Below are 20,125 nucleotides of genomic sequence, written 5' to 3' on the forward strand. Positions count from 1 at the left end.
TTTGGGCCAATTTACTAATTTTCCACCTCCCCAGAGTTAAACTATTGAGTTTTACCTTTCTTCAGTTCATCCAGCCATTGTGTCAGTTTGATGTTCGTGTTTTTAGCTTGTGGTTTGCATAGATCATCGAACCCGTTGTTGCCAACTAGTACATCACCTATTAGCCTCCATCATGGGTGAGATGCTAGTTGGCAACAAAGGATTCAATGATCTATGCTATCCAGAAGCTTAAAAACACTACCATCAAACTGAGACAACAGCTGGATGAACAGGAGAAAGTAAAACTCTAATGTTTAACTCCAGGGGAGGTGGAAAATAAGTAAACTGACATAAAAGGTGACATTTATTTAAGACCCTTTCACATATGTTTTTTTTTTTTTCAAATGCAAACATGTTAACTATACAACTTGACAATGAGATGCTAGTTGGCAACAAAGGATTCAATGATCTAAGCTATCCAGAAGCTTAAAAACCCAACCATCAAACTGAGACAACAGCTGGATGAACAGAAGAAAGTAAAACTCTAATGTTTAACTCCAGGGGAGGTCGAAAATAAGTAAACTGACATAAAAGGTGACATTTAAGACCCTTTCACATATGTTTTTTTTCCAAATGCAAACATGTTAACTATACAACTTATTGACAAGCACCATTGTTGGACACAGCTTCAGGAAATCTAATTCAAGGAAAACTTTTCCAAATGTCTTGCTAACAATATGAGCTGACAATATGAGAGGGTGATGGCAACAGGGTGATGACAACAGTATGCTCAAAAATGTAAACTGTGACATGGAAGCATTAACGAACAAGACTGTTTCTGGTGACTTCATTATATATTTAAAAAAAAACACTAAGCATAGAACACAGCATACGACGACTTTGGGACTTTTAAGATCTTGTCCAAGATTACAGAGTTAGAAAAAAGATTGGGCGCATTTGCCAAGTCCATTTAGGCAGAGGCTAATCTAATGGGGCATAGTAACTGAAATTACTGTAAATGCCCTAAGCCTCAATAGGTTAGCTTTAGCTGCCTATCCATAATATGCTCTGTTGTCCTTTAAATCTTGTTCCTGAAACTGGCTTTAACTGTGCCAGTAGCAAGCAGTCATTTTGCAGAGAAAGGCTTCAGAGTTATAGGACATTGATTGAGTAATATGATGAATATTTCTACTAGTTTTACCTGACTGCTTCATGTCTCTCCTCAATACTTTGATTCTGTGGACAGGTTAACAAGAGCAAAAATACAAACCCTTATTATTACATGAATTGTCACATGAAGTATTGAAGCCATCAAATGCATGTAGCAGGGAAGGTAAGACTAACATTTTAAAATGTTACACATCACAACAAACCTGAGTCAGTTTGTCCACAAATGGTCTCAGCTTATTACCCACTACTCCGCCTTTAGCCTTCATTAAGGTGATGAGTTTTGGAGTATAGTAGTCAAGTTTGTCCATAAACCTCTGCTCCAGCGTAATTGTTGTTATTCTCCTGAATTCCTGTATGATCTGCATCAACAAAACCAAATTTCAGGAACCGTTATTAAATGCAATATGAAATGAGTCAACTGAGAGGATTCATCTTAACATAGGATGTATTGAATCAATCTTAATATTGGATTAAAATTGTATGCTGCATAGAGTATTATAAGTGTCTAAAGATTTACCTACCCCATCTTCACAAAACAAGGCAGGCCACCTCTCTCTGAAATCATCTGTAGGTAGATTCCCATTCACAACCTCAAGCCGTTGAATGGAGAATGTTTTGGCCATTTTTTCATGAATGACTTTGGTGTTGTTCTTCTTCTTCACGTCATTGAGAAGTTCCAGTCTCTCCCTCTCCAGACTCTCGCTTGTTTCTCCTCTTGGATGTGGGGGAAGGTAATTCACCTCTGCTTTCTTCGGTCTCTTGCAATTTTTTGCAGGCGTTTGCTCACCTGGGAGTTTCCTTTTCAAGCAGTTGACGCTAAGCTCAGGACAAGGTACGTCATTCTTTCTCAATTTAGAACGATGATTGCCCATCTTGTTTCGAAGACGCTGCAGCCATCCATACATGCCTGAAACTGAGGTTTCAGGCTCCTTCAGGCACGGATGCTTTTTTAACAGAGCTTCCACAACTGCAATTCTTTGAAGACCATTGGGATAAGTAGTCTATGAGAATATGGTGTCGGTAAGTGTCTCAAGTATCTTTGACTTAAGGCTAGAATTTGTAAGGACCGTACCATTGTTTTCGTAAGCCTGATTTCCGTCTTGAAGGAGCAATTCAACATCATATGTAAATGTAGGAATCTGAAAATTTGCTGGCCATGCTGCTGATCTACATTCTGGAGATTTCGGTAAAATGACAGTGTCAGCTGAGCCAGTTGAACAGGTGTCATCCTGTGAAAACAGATCAAGTGGCACTAAAGACGAAACAGAAGAGGAAGCAGCTGAATCGTCCTGGCCTATGGGGGTCAGCGTGAGAACAACAGGCACATCTGTTGATGTTAGTGTGAAGAATTGGCTATCAAAGTCTTTGTCCATATACATAATAGCAAAGCTTCCTTGGAGATGAAATTGATCTTGCACAGCTGCTAGAAGTTCCTTTGCAGTACCAGGGACTCCACTTGGTAATGTTAACTTGTGGGCTTCTCCAGTCCCCTCAACAATGACACTCAGTTGAGTTGGGGCAGACATAATGGCCTTGGTGTAAGCACAACTACAAGAAAAATAAAAGAGCAGATTAGACAAGAGCACGTATTGCATTTCCCCAGACAGCTCACATTCCTGAGGTTACCCTTCATCAGTAATACACACACACACACACACACACACACACACACACACAGTAACTGTGGGGTAAATAACTTAAATCTAGATTCACACAATTTAAGGTTATATTTTACCTAGTCTGACAAGCAGATGTGGTGTGTCAGAGAAACCATACGATGCCCTTCCACGGCATAGGCAGCCAATGAATATGTGTCGGTTAGTTGAGAGTGCTCAATCACTTTTACTACCCTTGTGGCCTCCAACTTGAAACTTCCAAAATGCTCCAAGTACCATGCACTTTGCAACTTCACCACAAAAAGTAAGCGGTCACGAATAACAATGATTTGTCGTATTTCAACAAAATCGGGCAATCCACAAGTGGAGCCATACACCAGGATCATGCCAATGCTGTAACTGGTGCCCTGGAATTCTGCCTGTTTTGTCAAATGCACAACAGTCTCTTCAGGAAATTTCTGTGATACAAATTCCTGTATGTTCTCATTTACAACTTCCAATGGGACACTTGACGTCTTTGATACAGAAATAGCAGGTCTTTGTATACTTGAGCCATGGAGATGATAAGCAATCATGAACTGGTGTTTTCTCGCCATAGACTTCAAGATGTTGCAGAAGTTATTAGTCTGCCTAACTAACTTCTTAAAGAAGCTATGCTTTGCTTCAAATCGCATTGTCCATAAGGACACTAGTGGACCAAATGCTTTGATGAGCTGTGGGTAATGCTCCACAAAGTGATGTTTTGGGATTAGTTTCTCTTGAGGCTATCAGCAATCAGATGTTCAGCAATCAGACTATCTAGGAAACCAATGCTTTCATCTGTGTGAGTAGGTGACATAACCAAAGAAACAACATCTCTGAGTGACAATAACAACTGCCAAGTATGATCCTCTTCTGGTATTTTGGCACCGATCATAAGCGGCTACAGCCTCAGTAAACACCAATTTTCAGTTGCATTGCCACCGATGGTTCTATTGGAGGCAAGGTTAAGTGGAACACCTTGGGGAGAATTAGTGCTGTCTTTCCACTTGTATGGGAACTGTTTGATGATTCTATTGAGCTCTTCATAAGAAAAATACTTTCTCTTTATTAGGATATCTAGACACAAAGCTAGTACTATACCCTCCAGCAAGTCGTGGAGTACATCAGGTCGTCACATGAAAATGACTCAATCTTTGAGTAATTGGACAAGGTCTTTTTACTCCACGACTGTGGGTGTTACTAGCCAAGGCTGTTTCAATGTCCACCTCATATTGCTACTTCGTTCTGCTAGGGAAAGCTCCTGTCCTAAATTCCTGTTCCTGAAACTGGGACCGTTGTCCGACACAAAATCTACAAACATATGTCCCACTAAAACTTTCAACAAACCCTCCGACTGAGTGGGCACCAAGATTATCGGCAACAACAGAAAATACAGTGCCCTTTACAATTTTCCCTAAACACGGAACAAAAATGCCATCTTCCTCTAAAATTTTTAAATCATTCAATAATGGCTCCAATACTTTGAAATAACCAAATTTCTTAACATCTTTAGCCTTGCATAACACCGCCAAGTAAATAGACGATAGTCTAGACCTCAATGCTGATGGAATGTCAGCAAACACCCAGTAAACACCAGTCACCTTGTGTTTCTTACGGGAGGTGCACTGTAACAAGATTCTGTAGTTTTCACAGCATCACTACTGTATAAGAAAGGAATATGTACTGTGATTGTGAATAGAGTATGTTACTGTAGTTTCGCTATGGATTATGGTCAAAATTGGCCAAACTACAGTAATAAAGTTTTGCTGTGAATCAAAATACAGTAAATATCAATCTGACTCCTCCCTCTTAGCAACTTTGAGAAAAAATCCAACATGGCTGACAATCGTTTGGGGTTTTCTAGGTTTTCTGCACATAAATTAAAAGTTAGGCTATATTATTATTATATCTTTATACTTTATGCGAGGACTAAGCATTGATCAATCGAATCGGCAGGTTATTGGATAAAAAAAAGGTCTGTAGTTTCCAGTACGTTCAAACGCTGTTTAATGTAAGTTACTGTAGTAGCCTAGTAGCTACAGTAACTGGCTGCAGCTGGCGAATATCGCTCACCTCGTTTTGGGTCACCCTGGGTGGAATTCAGAATTAGCACACTTGTAATTACTGGACTTCGGTGTGTGTGGAGCCAGATTTGGTGATTTCCACTCGCCATGGATCATTCTCTTGGACAAGTGGGATTCCCTCTACAGTAATTTCGTTCATGCTGTGAATCAGTCTACAGCAAGTTCGAGCGGGAGTCGGAGGATCACATCGGTATTTACTAACGGTCGTCGGACGCTTTCCTTCAGTCTGCTGCTCCAGTATGCTGTGCTTGGAGAGGTGTTCCTGCTGCAGGTAAGTTCAGTTCACTCTCTTGAATAGAGACAGTACTGCAGTTTGTTCATTTGGCTGGATCATGTAGGTACCTATTTCTTGGTTTTGAATCGTTCGATTAGGAAGTACTCTACCGCAATGTATTTTGTAACGTCAGCTAGCTACGTAGCCTAATCTTTGAATACGTCTCGCTAGCCACTTGCTAGTTAGCAAGTTGTTTGTTTGGATGTAGCTAGCCTACATTGCACATTTCAGTCTCCAATATAGAAGTTGCCCGAAGATCGGTGTTTAGTTAAAACAATTTGTCATATATATAGGAATGATTATCCAAAATTGTGAATGATTGTGTAGTATGGTAATTGTCATAATTTTCCCTTGCCAGGTAGCTAAGCTACATTAGCGAGAAGGAGGAGCACTACTGGAACATCGCAAAATCAGGTAGCTATGTGGATGTGCAACAATACGGGGTAATGGCTCTCTCAGTAAGAAATATAGATAATCTCCTCCTCAAAATAGAAGCTTTATATATACAGTGCCTATAGAAAGTCATCATACCCTTTTGAAATAGTTACTTTTTTTGTCTTACAGCCTGAAATCAAAACCCATTTAAAAAAAAATCTTTTCCAGTTTTGTTAACAAATGTAGCTGTACAACATCAAAATAATGAAAAAAAAGTAAACAGTTCTGAAAATTAATAAAAAAATAAAAACTAGAATAACAGGGTTGGAAAAGTCATCATACCCCTGACTTAATACTTTGTAAAGCTTCCTTTTGCTTTCATTACAGCCATCAATCTGTTTGGATATGTCTCTATTATAGCTTTGCACACCTAGATAGGGGAATATTTGCCCAATTTTCCGTGCAGAAATGTTCAAATTTAGTCAAATTCTGTAGGGAATGGCGATGGACTGCTCTCTTCAAGTCAATCCACAGATTTTCTATAGGATTTAAGTCAGGGCTCTGACTTTGCCACTCAAGGATATTCACCATCCTATCCTTAGGCCACTGCTTTGTTCTTTTGGAAGTATATGTTTAGGATTATTGTCGTGTTGGAAGGCGAATGACCTCCCCATCCTCAGCTGTCTAGGAGAGGGACGTAGGTTTTCCTTAAGAATTTGGGTGTACTTGGCAGCATCCACTTTCCCTTCTATCCTGACCAATTGCCCAGTTCCCGCTGAAAAGAAACATCCCCACAACATAATGTTGCCCCCACCATGCTTCACACTAGATATGGTGTGTTTTGGGTGGTGTACTGTGTTGGTTTTCGCCAAACATTGCGCTTGGAGTTCAGTGCAAAAACACATCTGGAATATTCTGCTACCACGTGGAAAAAGCTTTTATGGTCAGATGAGACTAAGATCGAACTTTTTGGAGACTAAGATTGAAGTTTTTGGACTGAGCTCCAGGCGCTAACCAAACACAGTATACACACCCAAACACACCCAAAACACACCATACCTACTGCGAAGCATGGTGGGGGCAACATTATGTTGTGGGGATGTTTCTCTTCAGTGGGGACTGGGCAATTGGTCAGAATAGGAGGGAAAATGGATGATGCCAAGTACACCCAAATGATTGAGGAAAACCTGCAGCCCCCATGCTAGACAGCTGAATATGGGCAGGTCATTCGCCTTCCAACACGGCAATGGTCCTAAACATACTGCCAAGAGAACAAAGTAGTGGCTTAAGGATAGGATGGTGAATATCCTTTAGTGGCAAAGTCAGAGCCCTGACTTAAATCCTATAGAAAATCTGTGGATTGACTTGAAGAGAGCAGTCCATCGCCATTCCCTACAGAATTTGACTAAATTTTAACATTTCCGCACGGAAAATTGGGCAAATATTCCCCTATCTAGGTGTGCAAAGCTATAATAGAGACATATCCAAACAGATTGATGGCTGTAATGAAAGCAAAAGGAAGCTTTACAAAGTATTAAGTCAGGGGTATGATGACTTTTCCAACCCTGTTATTCTACTTTTTAATTTTTTATTAATTTTCAGAACTGCTGACTTTTTTTTCATTATTTTGATGTTGTACAGCTAAATTTGTTAATGAAACTGGAAAAGATTTTTTTTAAAATGGGTTTTGATTTCAGGCTGTAAGACAAAAAAAGTAACTATTTCAAAAGGGTATGATGACTTTCTATAGGCACTGTATACACATTATACACCATCTCTCCAAAGGGTCTAAACATGTATTTTGATCTTAAACCCTTCTTGTGATATTTCCACCATAGTCTTCCGTATGACAGCTACTTATAAATTCCTATACACTTAATTTTTTATATGTATTGTGATTCTATGTATTGCTATTTCATGCATTTTTTGCATAATATTTCTGCACTGATGTTTTGCCAGCACATGCATTTTGCTCAATGTTGTTATGCAATGAGATTTTGGGCTAGTCTGTGCTGATTGCCACCCATGGGTGCACCCCGCCTGTTTAAGGCAGATGCTTGATTACTAGGCCTATTGGTCATGTGATATAGGCCTTCTATGCCAGTTCCTACTTTGCCTGATGGAGATCTGTTGATCGAAACGTTGCCTTTTAACTAATAAAGAATTGTTTTGGAGACATTACAGTGTGCAGACCATCACCTTTGCTTTTTCTCTCAGGAAGAGGCCATTTTTCTCTTGACAGATGTAGTATTGTTATTTTCCCCCATTTATGTTTTGCTGTCATTTATGTTGGTGATATATCTAAGGTTTTGTGTGCATTTCTCTGCCTATCTCCTGTTGTAGGAAACCTCCACTCAGGCAGACGTGGAAACCCACCTCTCACTGCCAAGCACTCCCAGGCTGATCATGCTTGGTAAGATTCCAACATAAGACATATAAACTAAATGGCCAGGAGATGCATACATTTCTATACAGTCTTCTCATTCTGAAAAGCTGCCCCATTGACTTAGTATGTCATAACCCTTGTTACTACATGCAGTCAAAGGAACTCACAATATAAGCGACAATCCATCAGAGAAGAACAATGACATCTATTAAAGTAACACTTACGAGTTGGGTACCTTAAAAAAATGTTTCCAGAATCATTTTAGTCGTGCATCAACTCATAACAGGGTGATTGTCACTTCCACATTCACTTTGCGGCCCTCTATCAGCTATAACCGCACTATGTACGTTTACCAGATCCGGTAGCGGATCTGTAGTTTGATGCAGTGAGATGTAAGAAACTAACAACAAACTAACTAACCAATGTGACTTGCTTCGATGTCGCAATACATCATACTTTCACGAAACCATGCAACATACTGTACCCTGTCTGTGGACATAGTTATTTGCAAATCCAGTGCTGAATAAACAAATAGCATGCGTGCGACACGGGAAAAGTGCTTTATGTTGCTTTAACACTCTAGGAAGTAAGCTAAGCATTAATCAAGTTTACCATGAATAGAAGACAAGAGCAAATAGAGAGAATTTGGCAAAAATCAAATGTGGCTCTCCATTTATAGGGCTTATGAATGGTTTGTACTCTAGTGAACCCTTTGTTTTTTAATAAGATGTCATTAGTCAGTAGATGTTGCGCAGAGGTTCTTTTCCAATGGATTGTCGCTTGCATTCATTGCAATGGATTGTTGCTTCCTATGATATCTTAGACTAGTGTTTTCAATTGTTTTTGTCCGTCAAGGCACCCCCAACATGTTAGAACATACATATTGTCTGCATGGGTGCATGGGACTATGGGTGAAGTCTGCATGACTTCACCCATAGTCTAATCATGTGATGCTAGTGTATTTTTTCCTCCTTCTGTAGCATCTTACTCATGTTTCCTTCTGTTTTCACTACAGTGAAGAAGACTTCAGTCTACAACTCTATACTCCATTTCTCCAGCTATCTGTTGTGATCAGGACGTTCTCAAGTTTTGTGGAAAAAACATTTCCAGTTGTAACTGTTCATAAGCTGTGTGTGTGTGTGTGTGTGTGTGTGTGTGTGTGTGTGAGAGAGAGAGAGAGAGAGAGAGAGAGAGAGAGAGAGAGAGAGAAAGAGAGAGAGAGAGAGAGAGAGAGAGAGTCTGTGTTTGTGTTTGAGTGGACCTTTTTGAAAAAGGGAAACGGCAGTTTAAAAACTGCAATCATTACAACGTGTAATTGTAATCAAAGATGTGTTTGTTTTCAGTGAGTGGGAGCAACGTTTAAATAAAGGACCTTTTAAACCTTCAATCTCTTTCTCTCTGTATTTTAAATGTCGTATTAGATATTTAAGAGTAATGAATAATTGCTGTAAATGAAAATACAGTAGTCAATATTACTGTATAAATTGCAGTAGTTTATGTTATTACTGTAGTTGATACAGCAATCCCTGTGGGTACTGTGATTTGTTTTACAGTATACATAAAAATACTGTATTAATTACAGCATCAATATCACTACTGCTGTTAGTAATTACAGCATCTGCATTAGTGCTGTGATCTATTTCACAGTAACTTTACTGTAAAGTGAATCACAGCAAATTACTAGCTAATTGCTGCCAGCCAGTTACTGTAAATTTTACAATAAACTTTTTACAGTGTGCCTAACGGGTTACAAACTTGAAAGTCATCAGAATAGAGAAGCAGTGAAAGTCTAAGCTCTTCTCCAGACAGAAATGTGTTTTCTTTAAAGTTAGAACCGTCACGAAAACTAGTATACTGACATGAGGAGTCACAATGCCTTGTTGACCTACTCTTCAAAACCTTTTCCTGGATGTCACTATTTTTTAGAATATGAGACAGGGACTGTAAAATTGGAATATACTGGAATGACGTGTCGTCTTCAGGATCAAGTACATACTCTATTGGTTCGACAACAGAGAAATGTTCCCTAAAATAAATATTTCTGTTGTACGCTGTGCCGAGTGTACCTTCCTTACTAAAGGCTACACTGATAGGATTTAACTGACAAATGCGCTTCACTAAGTCTGTGATCACCAATTCTTCAACAGTGCAGTCATGGTTTTCTAACGTCTCACAAATAATCTTTTTGATAACAGATGCAGATGCTGAAACTACAATAAATTGAAGCTCTTCAACAATCTCATCTACACATCTAATATGCACATTGAATAGGCAGTCCAATTTCAGTAGTAAAGATCCAAGCTGCTCAACAATGATTTCGACCAAATCCTCACCCTCATTGAGCCCCTCATCAAAAGTAACTTCACTTTCCTCTACAGGCCATATACCATCAATATCCTCAATATCCTTATCTGGAAGTGTACGTGCATGAAATACTGTATCTTTAAAATCGTCAAGACTGTGTGGATGATGTTTCCTACTTCTATGCGAGGCAAGTCGAATATATATTAGTACTATACTCACAATCTTTGAAAACGCAGTGAACGGTTTCACATTTCTTAAGATGCGCCCCTAAATGTTCAAAATATCGCCTTTCAGTATTAAAACTTTGTGAACTACATACAAGGCAAGCAAATGAAACAACTTCCGGTGACTCCTCAGTGGAAATGTGATCTCTAGATAAATGTGTGCGAAGTGCCCCCCAACTTCTGAATAAACAAGGGCAATGTGTGAACAAGCAGGGTACTGACCGACCTTGACCAGTGTGAAAATGCTTCAGTCTATAATGCTTTAAGAGCTCTAAACGTCTAGATGCCCTGAAGTCACAATTCTTGCATGACCAAGTCTGCAGTCTCTCCCTGAAGATATCCACAATGAAAACGCTCAAAGTGTACTCTTCCCTCAACTGTCACCTGCACTGGCTCGTCCTAACAGCAAGCAGCTCCCTGTGTATGAACAGATAGCGTGTGATATTTTAAACAATAATCTAGAACGAAAAACTACCTTTTGTCACATTTTGAAAGTGAATAAGGGACATTATCAAGCAAAAAACGTTTACTCACCCCTGTAAAGCTAATGATGCAGCACTGGGCAAATCATGTCACTGGTTCCTGTTGAAGAAAATGTATCGTCATGTCATCATCTTTGTTCCATCAGATAAAAAAAAAAGTTAGGCTGTTCACCTCAGACTTTCTCTATTTCCATTGTCAAGCTTGGGCTAGGACTAGGGCCTTCAACTTACTAAATTTCTCTGGTTTTGTTTAATCACATCCCATTCCAAAAGCCCAAATTCAGTTTGGTCCGTCTAACCAACGTTACTTTAGTTTAGGGCCACCGCCGGCCATTTGAGCCCCAGCCCCAACCAAGCCTCGATAATGGAGAAAGAAAAAGCAGGCTTTACCCAATACAACGGTGTTTAACATTACCGTGTAGTGGAACAGCGCGATGCCATGCTGATTTTAATGTTTTTTTCACTGAGGTAAATGTAGGGTTAGGCTAATTCAAGTTAACATTCAAGTTAATTTAGCCATTAACACACACGCCGCCATTCTTCTTCTTCTTCTTCCTTGGTGTTTAACGGCAGCTGGCATGTTTCTACTTGATTTGATACAAGGAATGATCATTTTGATATTATCTTCCTATTTTCAGGTAATTTTCATGTCAAATGTATTGCCATGGTCACTTTTTTCTTGAAAAAAGGTCCATATCTCTGAAATTGAATAACATAAAAAGATTATTCAGCCCTCTAAACCCATGCATTCACCCTTTAGGAATAATATTGAACATGTTGCCATCATTCTAGTGTGAAAAATATTGTTTAGCAAATGCCTTTACCAGAAACTGTCTTTTTCTGAAATCAATACATCATAGTCCAGCAGCCAAATGCCATAATTTAGGTGGACCTGGTTTTGTCGGTTAAAGTTGTTTTTGTTGCAGAATCTAGTAGACTAGGGGTATCTCTTTAAGATTTAGGAGGGTGCCTGGTGTATCCCTTGGGCAATTTCATATATTGCCCATGCCTTTCTTGTCCAATGTGTTGAATATAAGGTGGAGATACTACAGGTGAATAGGGTAAAAAAAAATAACAAGCAGATATCACTATGAAATTTCACCAGTTGATTGCCTAGGTCAATATGAAAAATAAATGTATTACAAGTTTTCTGTACTTTAATGTTTGAATATGCAAATTAGGCATGATACAATTAAATATGCGCCGATTTGCTTAAACTTAAAGATAAAATATGACCATTGGATAAAGCCAGTTTATTTTTTGTTCTTTTCATTTTGTTCACACAAGAGATTAAATGTATTTAACAGAGGGGATAACGAAGAGAACGATAACTATAATGATAACTATCATGAAATATCATCAAAATCATGAAAACATAGATACCTCCTATCAAATGCAAATCAACTCAAATAAAATGTACAGTCCAAGTGAGATAGCACCCATGGATGAGTTTCCTCTCTCACAACAAAATCTTCTTTTCACAAGCATCTACATACAGCAAACTTTTCAGTCTTATCCCTAGCCATGTTTAGAAGCTTTTTACAGAGGGGGTTGTTGATATAATATTCTTAGCCTGATTTATAGGAAATTTTATTCCAAAAAACATGGCGATTTCTTTTTTGTATATGCTGGTAGTATTTTCTGATTTACTGAATAACTGAATGAGATATCCATAATTCCCTCTTTAAGATACTTTTCATCTCTATGTCAACAACAACAACAACAACAACAAAATCAAACTGGCTTTAGCCAGTGTTCAGATTTGATCTTTTTGAGTTTATGCAAATCAGTGCATATTTAATTACACCATGCCTAATTTGCATATTCAAACATTAAATTACAGAAAACTTGTAATACATTTATTTTTTATATTGATCTAAGCAATCAACTGGTGAAGTATCATTGTGATATCTGCTTGTTATTTTTTTTTTACCCTATTCACCTGTAGTATCTCCGCCTTATATTCAACACATTGGACAAGAAAGGCTTAATATACAAAATTGCCCAAGGGATATCACTGGGCACCCTCCTAAATCTTAAGAGGTACCCCTAGTCTAATAGATTCTGCAAAAAAAAAAAAAAAAATAGGTGGGACCCCTTGGCTGCCTGACTAAAAGCCAAATATAACTTTTCACCGTGGCATAGTTCTGAAGTGCTTATTTAAAGCCTCAACAATGGTCCTTTTGGTTCCAACATGTGATTTTTGATACTATAGTGATAGTGACCTGTCCAATCAACAAAGAAAGAATACATTGGAGGTAAAAATATGGTCTAGGGTCCTGGGTAATATTTCAGTGTGACTTTTCAGAGATATTGACAGTTTATTTGAGCTAAATATGACTATGATAATAGATTTAACATGGACATCAACTTACAATAAGAAGAATATATCAGAACAGGGTTCCTTGTATCAAACAAAGTAGAAAAAACACATTATACAACAATATAACCTTTTCTCTTTTCGGTGGGGGCCATTTTGGACTGTATGCATAACTGCCACTAGGGGTGCCAGCCCAACTTGTATCCATGGATTTTTTTAAAACCTTAGGCCTATATCTAACACCCTGCCAAAAATCAAAAACTTTTCCAGAAGTGCCCAATTTTTCCGAATTCGGCCCTAGCTATTTGGAATATGTGAGACCCTGGAGGGCAAGATGTTTCTAATTGTGGAATGTGTAGAGGGGGACACTGGTCCTGATGTTAAAATTATGTTTCGTAAAACTCCCATGATTTCATTCCATCTTTGGAAATTTAGTCGCCGACTGGAATTGCTTGAAATCCTATGGTGTAAAGCCCACCATTAGGCTTTTGAAAGGATGAATTTCAAAGTGCTTTGTATATACATACTTGGAATAATAATTTTCTGTTATGCCCATCAGACAATCCTAAATGTGATAGTGCTCAACCCTTTCATGTAGGTACCTAGATGGTGTAGTGCCAGTCCTCTATTTGTGTTCTCTACATGTGTGGCAATCCTCAGCAACCTTATGTGAGTTTGTGTTGCCTGGAGACCTGAAAAGTGTCTTAGCAGCCCTAAAAAGAGCTGTGTGCGGTAATCATCCAGGCTTAGAAAACGCTGGCTAGAGAAACTACTATAGATTGATTTACTGATTATGTGTTTGTTTGATACATTGATCATGTATGTTCATTTTTTCCCCCTTTTTAGATAGATAGACCATGTTCACATGGTCATGCTGATCAAAATCATTTGTCATTTAACAAACTTGTAAGAATTTGTTCTCAAAGTCCCCAGATTAATGTTGAGCTTATGTAAATGGTCTGTTTATTTGTCTATTATTTTGTTTTCATAAATGAAACATATTGCTAGTTTTGAAATTGCTGCTTGTCTCAGTGCACCATATGGTGTCTATGAAGTGTTTATGCAGATCCTAAAATGCTATAAATTGTTAACAAAATGTATACAAATTCTGGATTCAAAATATGAAAGAAACAAGACAAGCCATTTTCTGTGTGTGTGTAGGGTTTGAGCAGAGACTACCCAGTCAGCACACATACGTCTCCAAGCCGCCTGGAAAAGATCTGAACAGCTTAATTATTGCGTTCCATTTAGAACGTCTTGTTTTGATCTTACAAACAGCGGCGGCATGTCACTGTCAATGTGTGTCGTAGTTTTACATCTACAGGAGATCTTAAATGTTTTAAATATGATCGCGTTCCATTTAGAACGTCTTATTTTGATCTTGCAAAATGCCACCGTTACAAATGTTTCACCGGTAATCGCTACATAGTCACCAACTGATAACGAACAGATTGAAGAAAAAGAAGAATAGATTTGGAGTGACATTTCTTGCGTGTGTGTGAGAGCGCGAGGTTGATGCTGAAAGCATGAGTTTCCAGCCAGGTGCGTTTGTCAACTATGACATTTGTATACAGACGCGCAAAAATTTTACTATACTTTGATCCACTTGGTGTGGATTCATTTTAGGAGCAAAATGCGAATAAAAGGGTTGAAATCAGTACTCGCACGTACACATGCTCCCATTTAATTGTTTCTACTCACACTAATATATTTTTACTCGCATTTGCGACGACCTGCTCACAGTGTACAGCCCTGCACAGTATGTCCCCATGTTGAGGAGGAACTCCTCTCCCCCATTAATTGGTTATTGACTCACATGCCTGTTGATGAACTTTTTGAGAGAGAAACATAGAAACTGTTATACCATAGGTTAGAGCTATTTCTTTTCAGAGTGATTATTTGCACCCGGGTGTAAGTGTGGATGGATGGATAACTCACATGGAAACATACATTGAGACCAAATGTAAAAATGTCCTGAACCTGATGAGGATGATACTGGACACAACTGGGGTGCAGATAAACAGCCTTTAATGAATATTTATATAGCACTAATCAGGTCAATTATAGACTATGGAAGTATACTTTCTAAGCAGGTAAGAGGGATAACTATATTGTGTGTTGGAATAACAATTGGGAGCACTTAGACTCAGCGCAGAAATATCCTCACTCCAAAGTGAAACTGAAAGTGCAAGAGTGAGGATATTACTGCGCCACATATATTTTGTCTCACCATACTTGGTCGTTGTGTAACTGTATTTTAATAGGAAAAACATGGAGGTGTTTGGTCGCTTCTAACTTCATCTCTGTTTGGATCCTAATGAATGATGGGCTAGCTAACTGCTATCAAAGTCGCGCCACGTGCCAGAGCCAGTGAGTGCACGCATTGAAACGTGAGAGGTATGTATCAATCAACTCATCTTAGTTGAGGGAATAACATAGTTTAATATGTAAAAACTGTGAAATGTTCCTTTAAGGTGGATTGAAGAGATAAAGCCATTGACATCTTTAATATGCTCAGACTCAATGGCTGTTCTGCAGAGCTTTGAAAGTGGTGAATCAATCAGAGAAGACATGTTGTGGGAGCCAGAAAGATTTTACTAAGCATTAGCTTGTTGGTTCAGTTTTGCTGGGTACCAGCACATATTGGTGTGAAAGAAAATGAAAAGGTAGATGGATTAGCCAAAAAGGCACTGAAAATCAAAGAAATAGAAATCAATGTGCCAACGGGGAAAGGAGAAGCGAAAGCTAAAATTAAATCAGAAATAATAAAGAAATGGCAACAGGAATGGGATGCTGAACCTATAAGGCTAAACACTACCACAACATTCAGAAAAATGTTGGAGGAAAGAGAATGAATATGCAAAATAGGAAAGAAGAAATAGTGATGAGAATGGGACATACAGGACTGAGCTCAACACTTAAAATAATAGGGAAAAGTGATGGTTTAAGCACAGAATGTCAAGTACAGGAAGATGTGGACCATGTTTTATAGGAGATACAGAGAGCAGAGGCGAATATGGCAAGATTCAGATGATTATTCTGAGGATATTCTTGGGGAACAAGGAATGGAAAAAGACAAAATTAGAGCATGTTTTACCTTCTTAAATAACAGTGAATTCATGGAATAATTTTAACTTTTTTGGTTTTGATTGGTTGTTTATTTGTTGGTTTCTGTTTTGGCATGATTTATTATCTCTAGTTTTATTTTACTCCATCATGACTAAGTAGCCAAAAGGTATCACTCAGTACTCTACACACTCCTGTACAGTAGGTGGCGGTATACAACATTTTAAAGGATGTAATCTGCCAATAAACCGAAGAAGAAGGAAGAAGAAGGGAGGGGACTTTTATTCTGGCAATCGGAAGTTGTGTAGCAACTAGCGCGACTTTATGGTCTCTACAGCGGAATTGAATGACATCGAACTTGATAAGTTGTTGAGAAACGCCAATTTTTCAGAATGAACAGTCGACTTCAAGAAATTAGGGAGAGACAGAAGCTAAGACGGCAGCTTTTGGCACAACAGGTAAGCTAAGTAATACCAGCAATACGTTGCCAGCTAAAAACGGTTAAGTTAACGTCGGAAAATGAGCTGGGGTATCTCTAAGTAAGGCGAATGTATCATCCATTTTCCGAAATGTATACTTCGTGGTCTTAACAGTGACATAGATCTACAATTCATATGCCGAATCATTAATTCAGACAGCGGTAGCTGCTAATACTAACGTTAACGTTAATGTTAACCTACCTTTGCATCTGGAACAGCTAGGGGATGCTAAACAATAACTAGCAATGTGGCTGTAACGTTTACGTTATCTTCCACGTGAAGTAGAGATCTAATCGTTTTGTTTAAATATCCATAGAATCTATTCTTCTAGATTCTAGTCGTTAAGTTATGCGATAAATTGCGATGCAGTGTGAAAATGCTACAGTGTTGTACACAACGGGTCAAATGCCTCTTTAACCCATGAGTCGCGAGTCTCTAGTATCATAACTCGGTTCAGTTGAGTCCTACTTCAGTCTGAAATGATAAACAGCGCCAAACACAAACCTGTTGCATGGTGTGTTTTGGAGGTGTTTGGTTAGCGCCTGGAGGTCAGTCCAAAAAGTTAAATCTTAAGGCCCGTACACACCAAGTCCGATTTTTCGGACGAAATATTCGCACGAAATTACGCAGGCTATTAAACACATGTATTCCAATTAGTATGTACACACCGAGCAGTGTTTCCCACACATAGACTAATTTGTGGCGGTGCGCCACAGATTCAGCACCACACACGAGACACGCACACACACAGCCCCTCCCTTCCGTGCACACCGCGTCTGTCTCCATCAAAACCAACGATATCATCCCTGGAAGCGTGGTCGCACTGATCCACATAACGCTGCTGGGGTGAAGCATTAAGTTCTTCCGCAAACTTTGTAGACTGTGTGCAACTTTTCCAAACAGTAGATGTAAACTCATTCTCCATGGCCCGCTCTCGTGCGCGCTCAATGGACAGCCGTCCACGACATGCACATTTAATCTAGATAAAACATTCACAATCGTGAACGCAATGACGCAAAGAAGACGACTAGCTAATTGTTCACTGTTAATTTAATTTGTATTGTTATTTATTTGTATGTCGCTTTGGACAAAGGCGTCTGCTAAATAACCATAGCCATAGCCATAGCCATAGCTAAATTACTGTTAGATCCGTTTAGCATCATTAGTAGGCTATGCTGCAGACATTTGATTAAACTCCTTCTCAATACCAATGTTTTTCAACTCCAAGACTTAAAGGGGCCTGTCCCAAGGAGAAAAAGTATTAGCTTACCTGAACAGTCCAACCAGTAGAGTATGATAAACTTAGCCTGCTACTTTGTTTACAATATTTAATTGGAGGCTTCAACCAGACAGCTGAATTTAAGAGGTGGAGTTATAATATGAATAGTAGGCCTAGGCCATAATCTGCATAAAGATTGCTGTTATGAATATCAGAAATGTCAGTATATGGAATGTAGGCCTATAATAGACTAATTATTCATAATTACATAATGTTTGTGTTTCAAATAAAGACAAGCTTTAGATAAAAAGGCGATGCAATGAAAAATATGGGTGCACCTACATTTGGTGCCGGTACACCCCCCCCCCCCCCCCCCAGACCAAGACATGGGGCAACCACCACACATTGCCTTCTAATCTGTGGGAAACACTGCCGAGGACGAAGTTCGTTGCGACAAAAAAAACTTTCGGAACAGTCTTGATTGATGTGAAATTTCGCATGCGAAAAAAAGCTCCTGACCAATCAGATAATGATTTCGCAGGGTTCCATCAAGGACGACGAGCAGAAAAGGCTGACCGAATGGGTGATCTTGCTGCCCGCGATAACTAGACCATAACTCAAAGAGTTTAGGCTACTTTACAGCAAATCTCCCAGGTGTTCAAGAGTGCGAACTCCTCACAGGCAGCTTTCCCCACTTCTTACCACTGTCCCATAATTTCACACTCAACCAAAAATAATGAATAAATCCTACTACAGCAGTTAACAGAGAGTTTCGCACTGCACACATTTGCATGGAGAAAATATAACATCAATTCACAGAAATTTACGTTTTTGGAATAGGCCATTGCGAAGGCATCTGAACCCATAGATGCTCTTTGTGATAAGATAACCTATTATACTTTTACATAGCTCGTAATTTTGCCTCGTTGCCTGGTGCGTTAACTGAAGTAGTGAAGTGTGGAACTTTGAAAAACTTTCTGTGGACCTAGAGACAAATCTAGCTCCATAAAAGGTAGTTCTTGCTGTGTGTTGATCATAGCCATAAGATGCTCAATTTTACTTGTAGCAGATGCTCTACACTACAGGCTGTAAGATGTTATGGCTATGCCATCTGCTTCATAACAGATAACTTTTGTGTGTGTGGTGTGTGTGTGTGTGTGTGTGTGTACTAATGAACCCAACCAATGTTGTGGTTCGACTGCACAGTTACAATAGCACAACATAGATGGGAAGGATGGCAGGACGAATTATTCGCAAAAAAGTATGCACACCGAGGGCGACGCGATTTTGCGACAAATTTACGTTGTGTCATCAAAACGTTCAAAATAAATTCGCGCCGGCGATTTCTGAGGAAAATGGACAGCTTCAGCAGCAGTTCGGGAGATGAGCTTGCCATCATTCATCTCTTAACTCGGAGAAAGAGGAGATTTTGGATGCACCCCTTATTACAAAGCAGACAGAGAGGGGGAGTATCACTCCCTAGTACAAGAACTGAAATTGTATCACGGCCGGTTTCGGTTATATTTTCGAATGACCGTGGGCCAATTCGAGGCCCTTCTTGAGATGCTGGCACCACACCTTCAGAGACAGCACACGAACTACAGAAGTCCTATTGACCCGGAGCAACGTCTTGCCGTCTGTCTCAGGTAAGTTGCCTATATTCAATGTGAACTATTGATGCGGAATGTGTGATTGTGTGTGTACAGGCCTAGGTGTTGATACTAGTTAGCCAAAGGCAAGTATGCGTGATTCATACGCGCAAAACGTCTGACGTCCCGTTCATCAATCCTTCATGTAACAAATCTGTCTGATTGACCAGATTATCACTGTTCGCCACTCTGGAAAGAAACATGAAAGACTTTATCCTCATCTGTTTCAGTCTTCTAGATTCCCAGTGACCAGTGATAGGCTATTGAAGGCAGAGTTTAAATTGCGCCGGAGCTCTACGGCCTCCTGATATCGAAATCGCTAGAGCTCAGCTCCATTTCCTCAGTAAAACCTCAGTCATAACTTTCATTAAATACCTAGTATGAGCCAGCAGCACGATGGCTACCGTGTCTCCAAACTGAAACTGTGCGCAATTTACGCATACAGTAGGCCTGCTATCTGTGATATATGAAAGTGGC

At 39.2% G+C, this 20,125-nt stretch overlaps 1 protein-coding gene and 1 long non-coding RNA gene across 2 annotated transcripts in view; both read left to right on the forward strand.

The window, feature by feature from the left end:
• The first annotated feature begins 5,501 nt into the window (after nt 1-5,501).
• LOC134097313 (uncharacterized) lies at nt 5,502-8,983 on the forward strand. The gene is made up of 3 exons (XR_009940904.1): nt 5,502-5,558; nt 7,863-7,932; nt 8,921-8,983. It is a non-coding gene; the product is annotated as an uncharacterized LOC134097313 (long non-coding RNA).
• Nucleotides 8,984-16,601: 7,618 nt separating this feature from the next.
• Nucleotides 16,602-20,125, forward strand: part of mettl14 (methyltransferase 14, N6-adenosine-methyltransferase subunit) — a 58,419-nt gene continuing 54,895 nt past the window's right edge. The window contains exon 1 of the mRNA XM_062551014.1: nt 16,602-16,759. Coding sequence (XP_062406998.1) covers nt 16,694-16,759 — 66 coding nt within the window. The 5' untranslated portion in view covers nt 16,602-16,693. The remainder of the gene's footprint in view (nt 16,760-20,125) is intronic.

This window comes from Sardina pilchardus, chromosome 12 (assembly GCF_963854185.1).
Source record: "Sardina pilchardus chromosome 12, fSarPil1.1, whole genome shotgun sequence".
NCBI lineage: Eukaryota > Metazoa > Chordata > Actinopteri > Clupeiformes > Clupeidae > Sardina > Sardina pilchardus.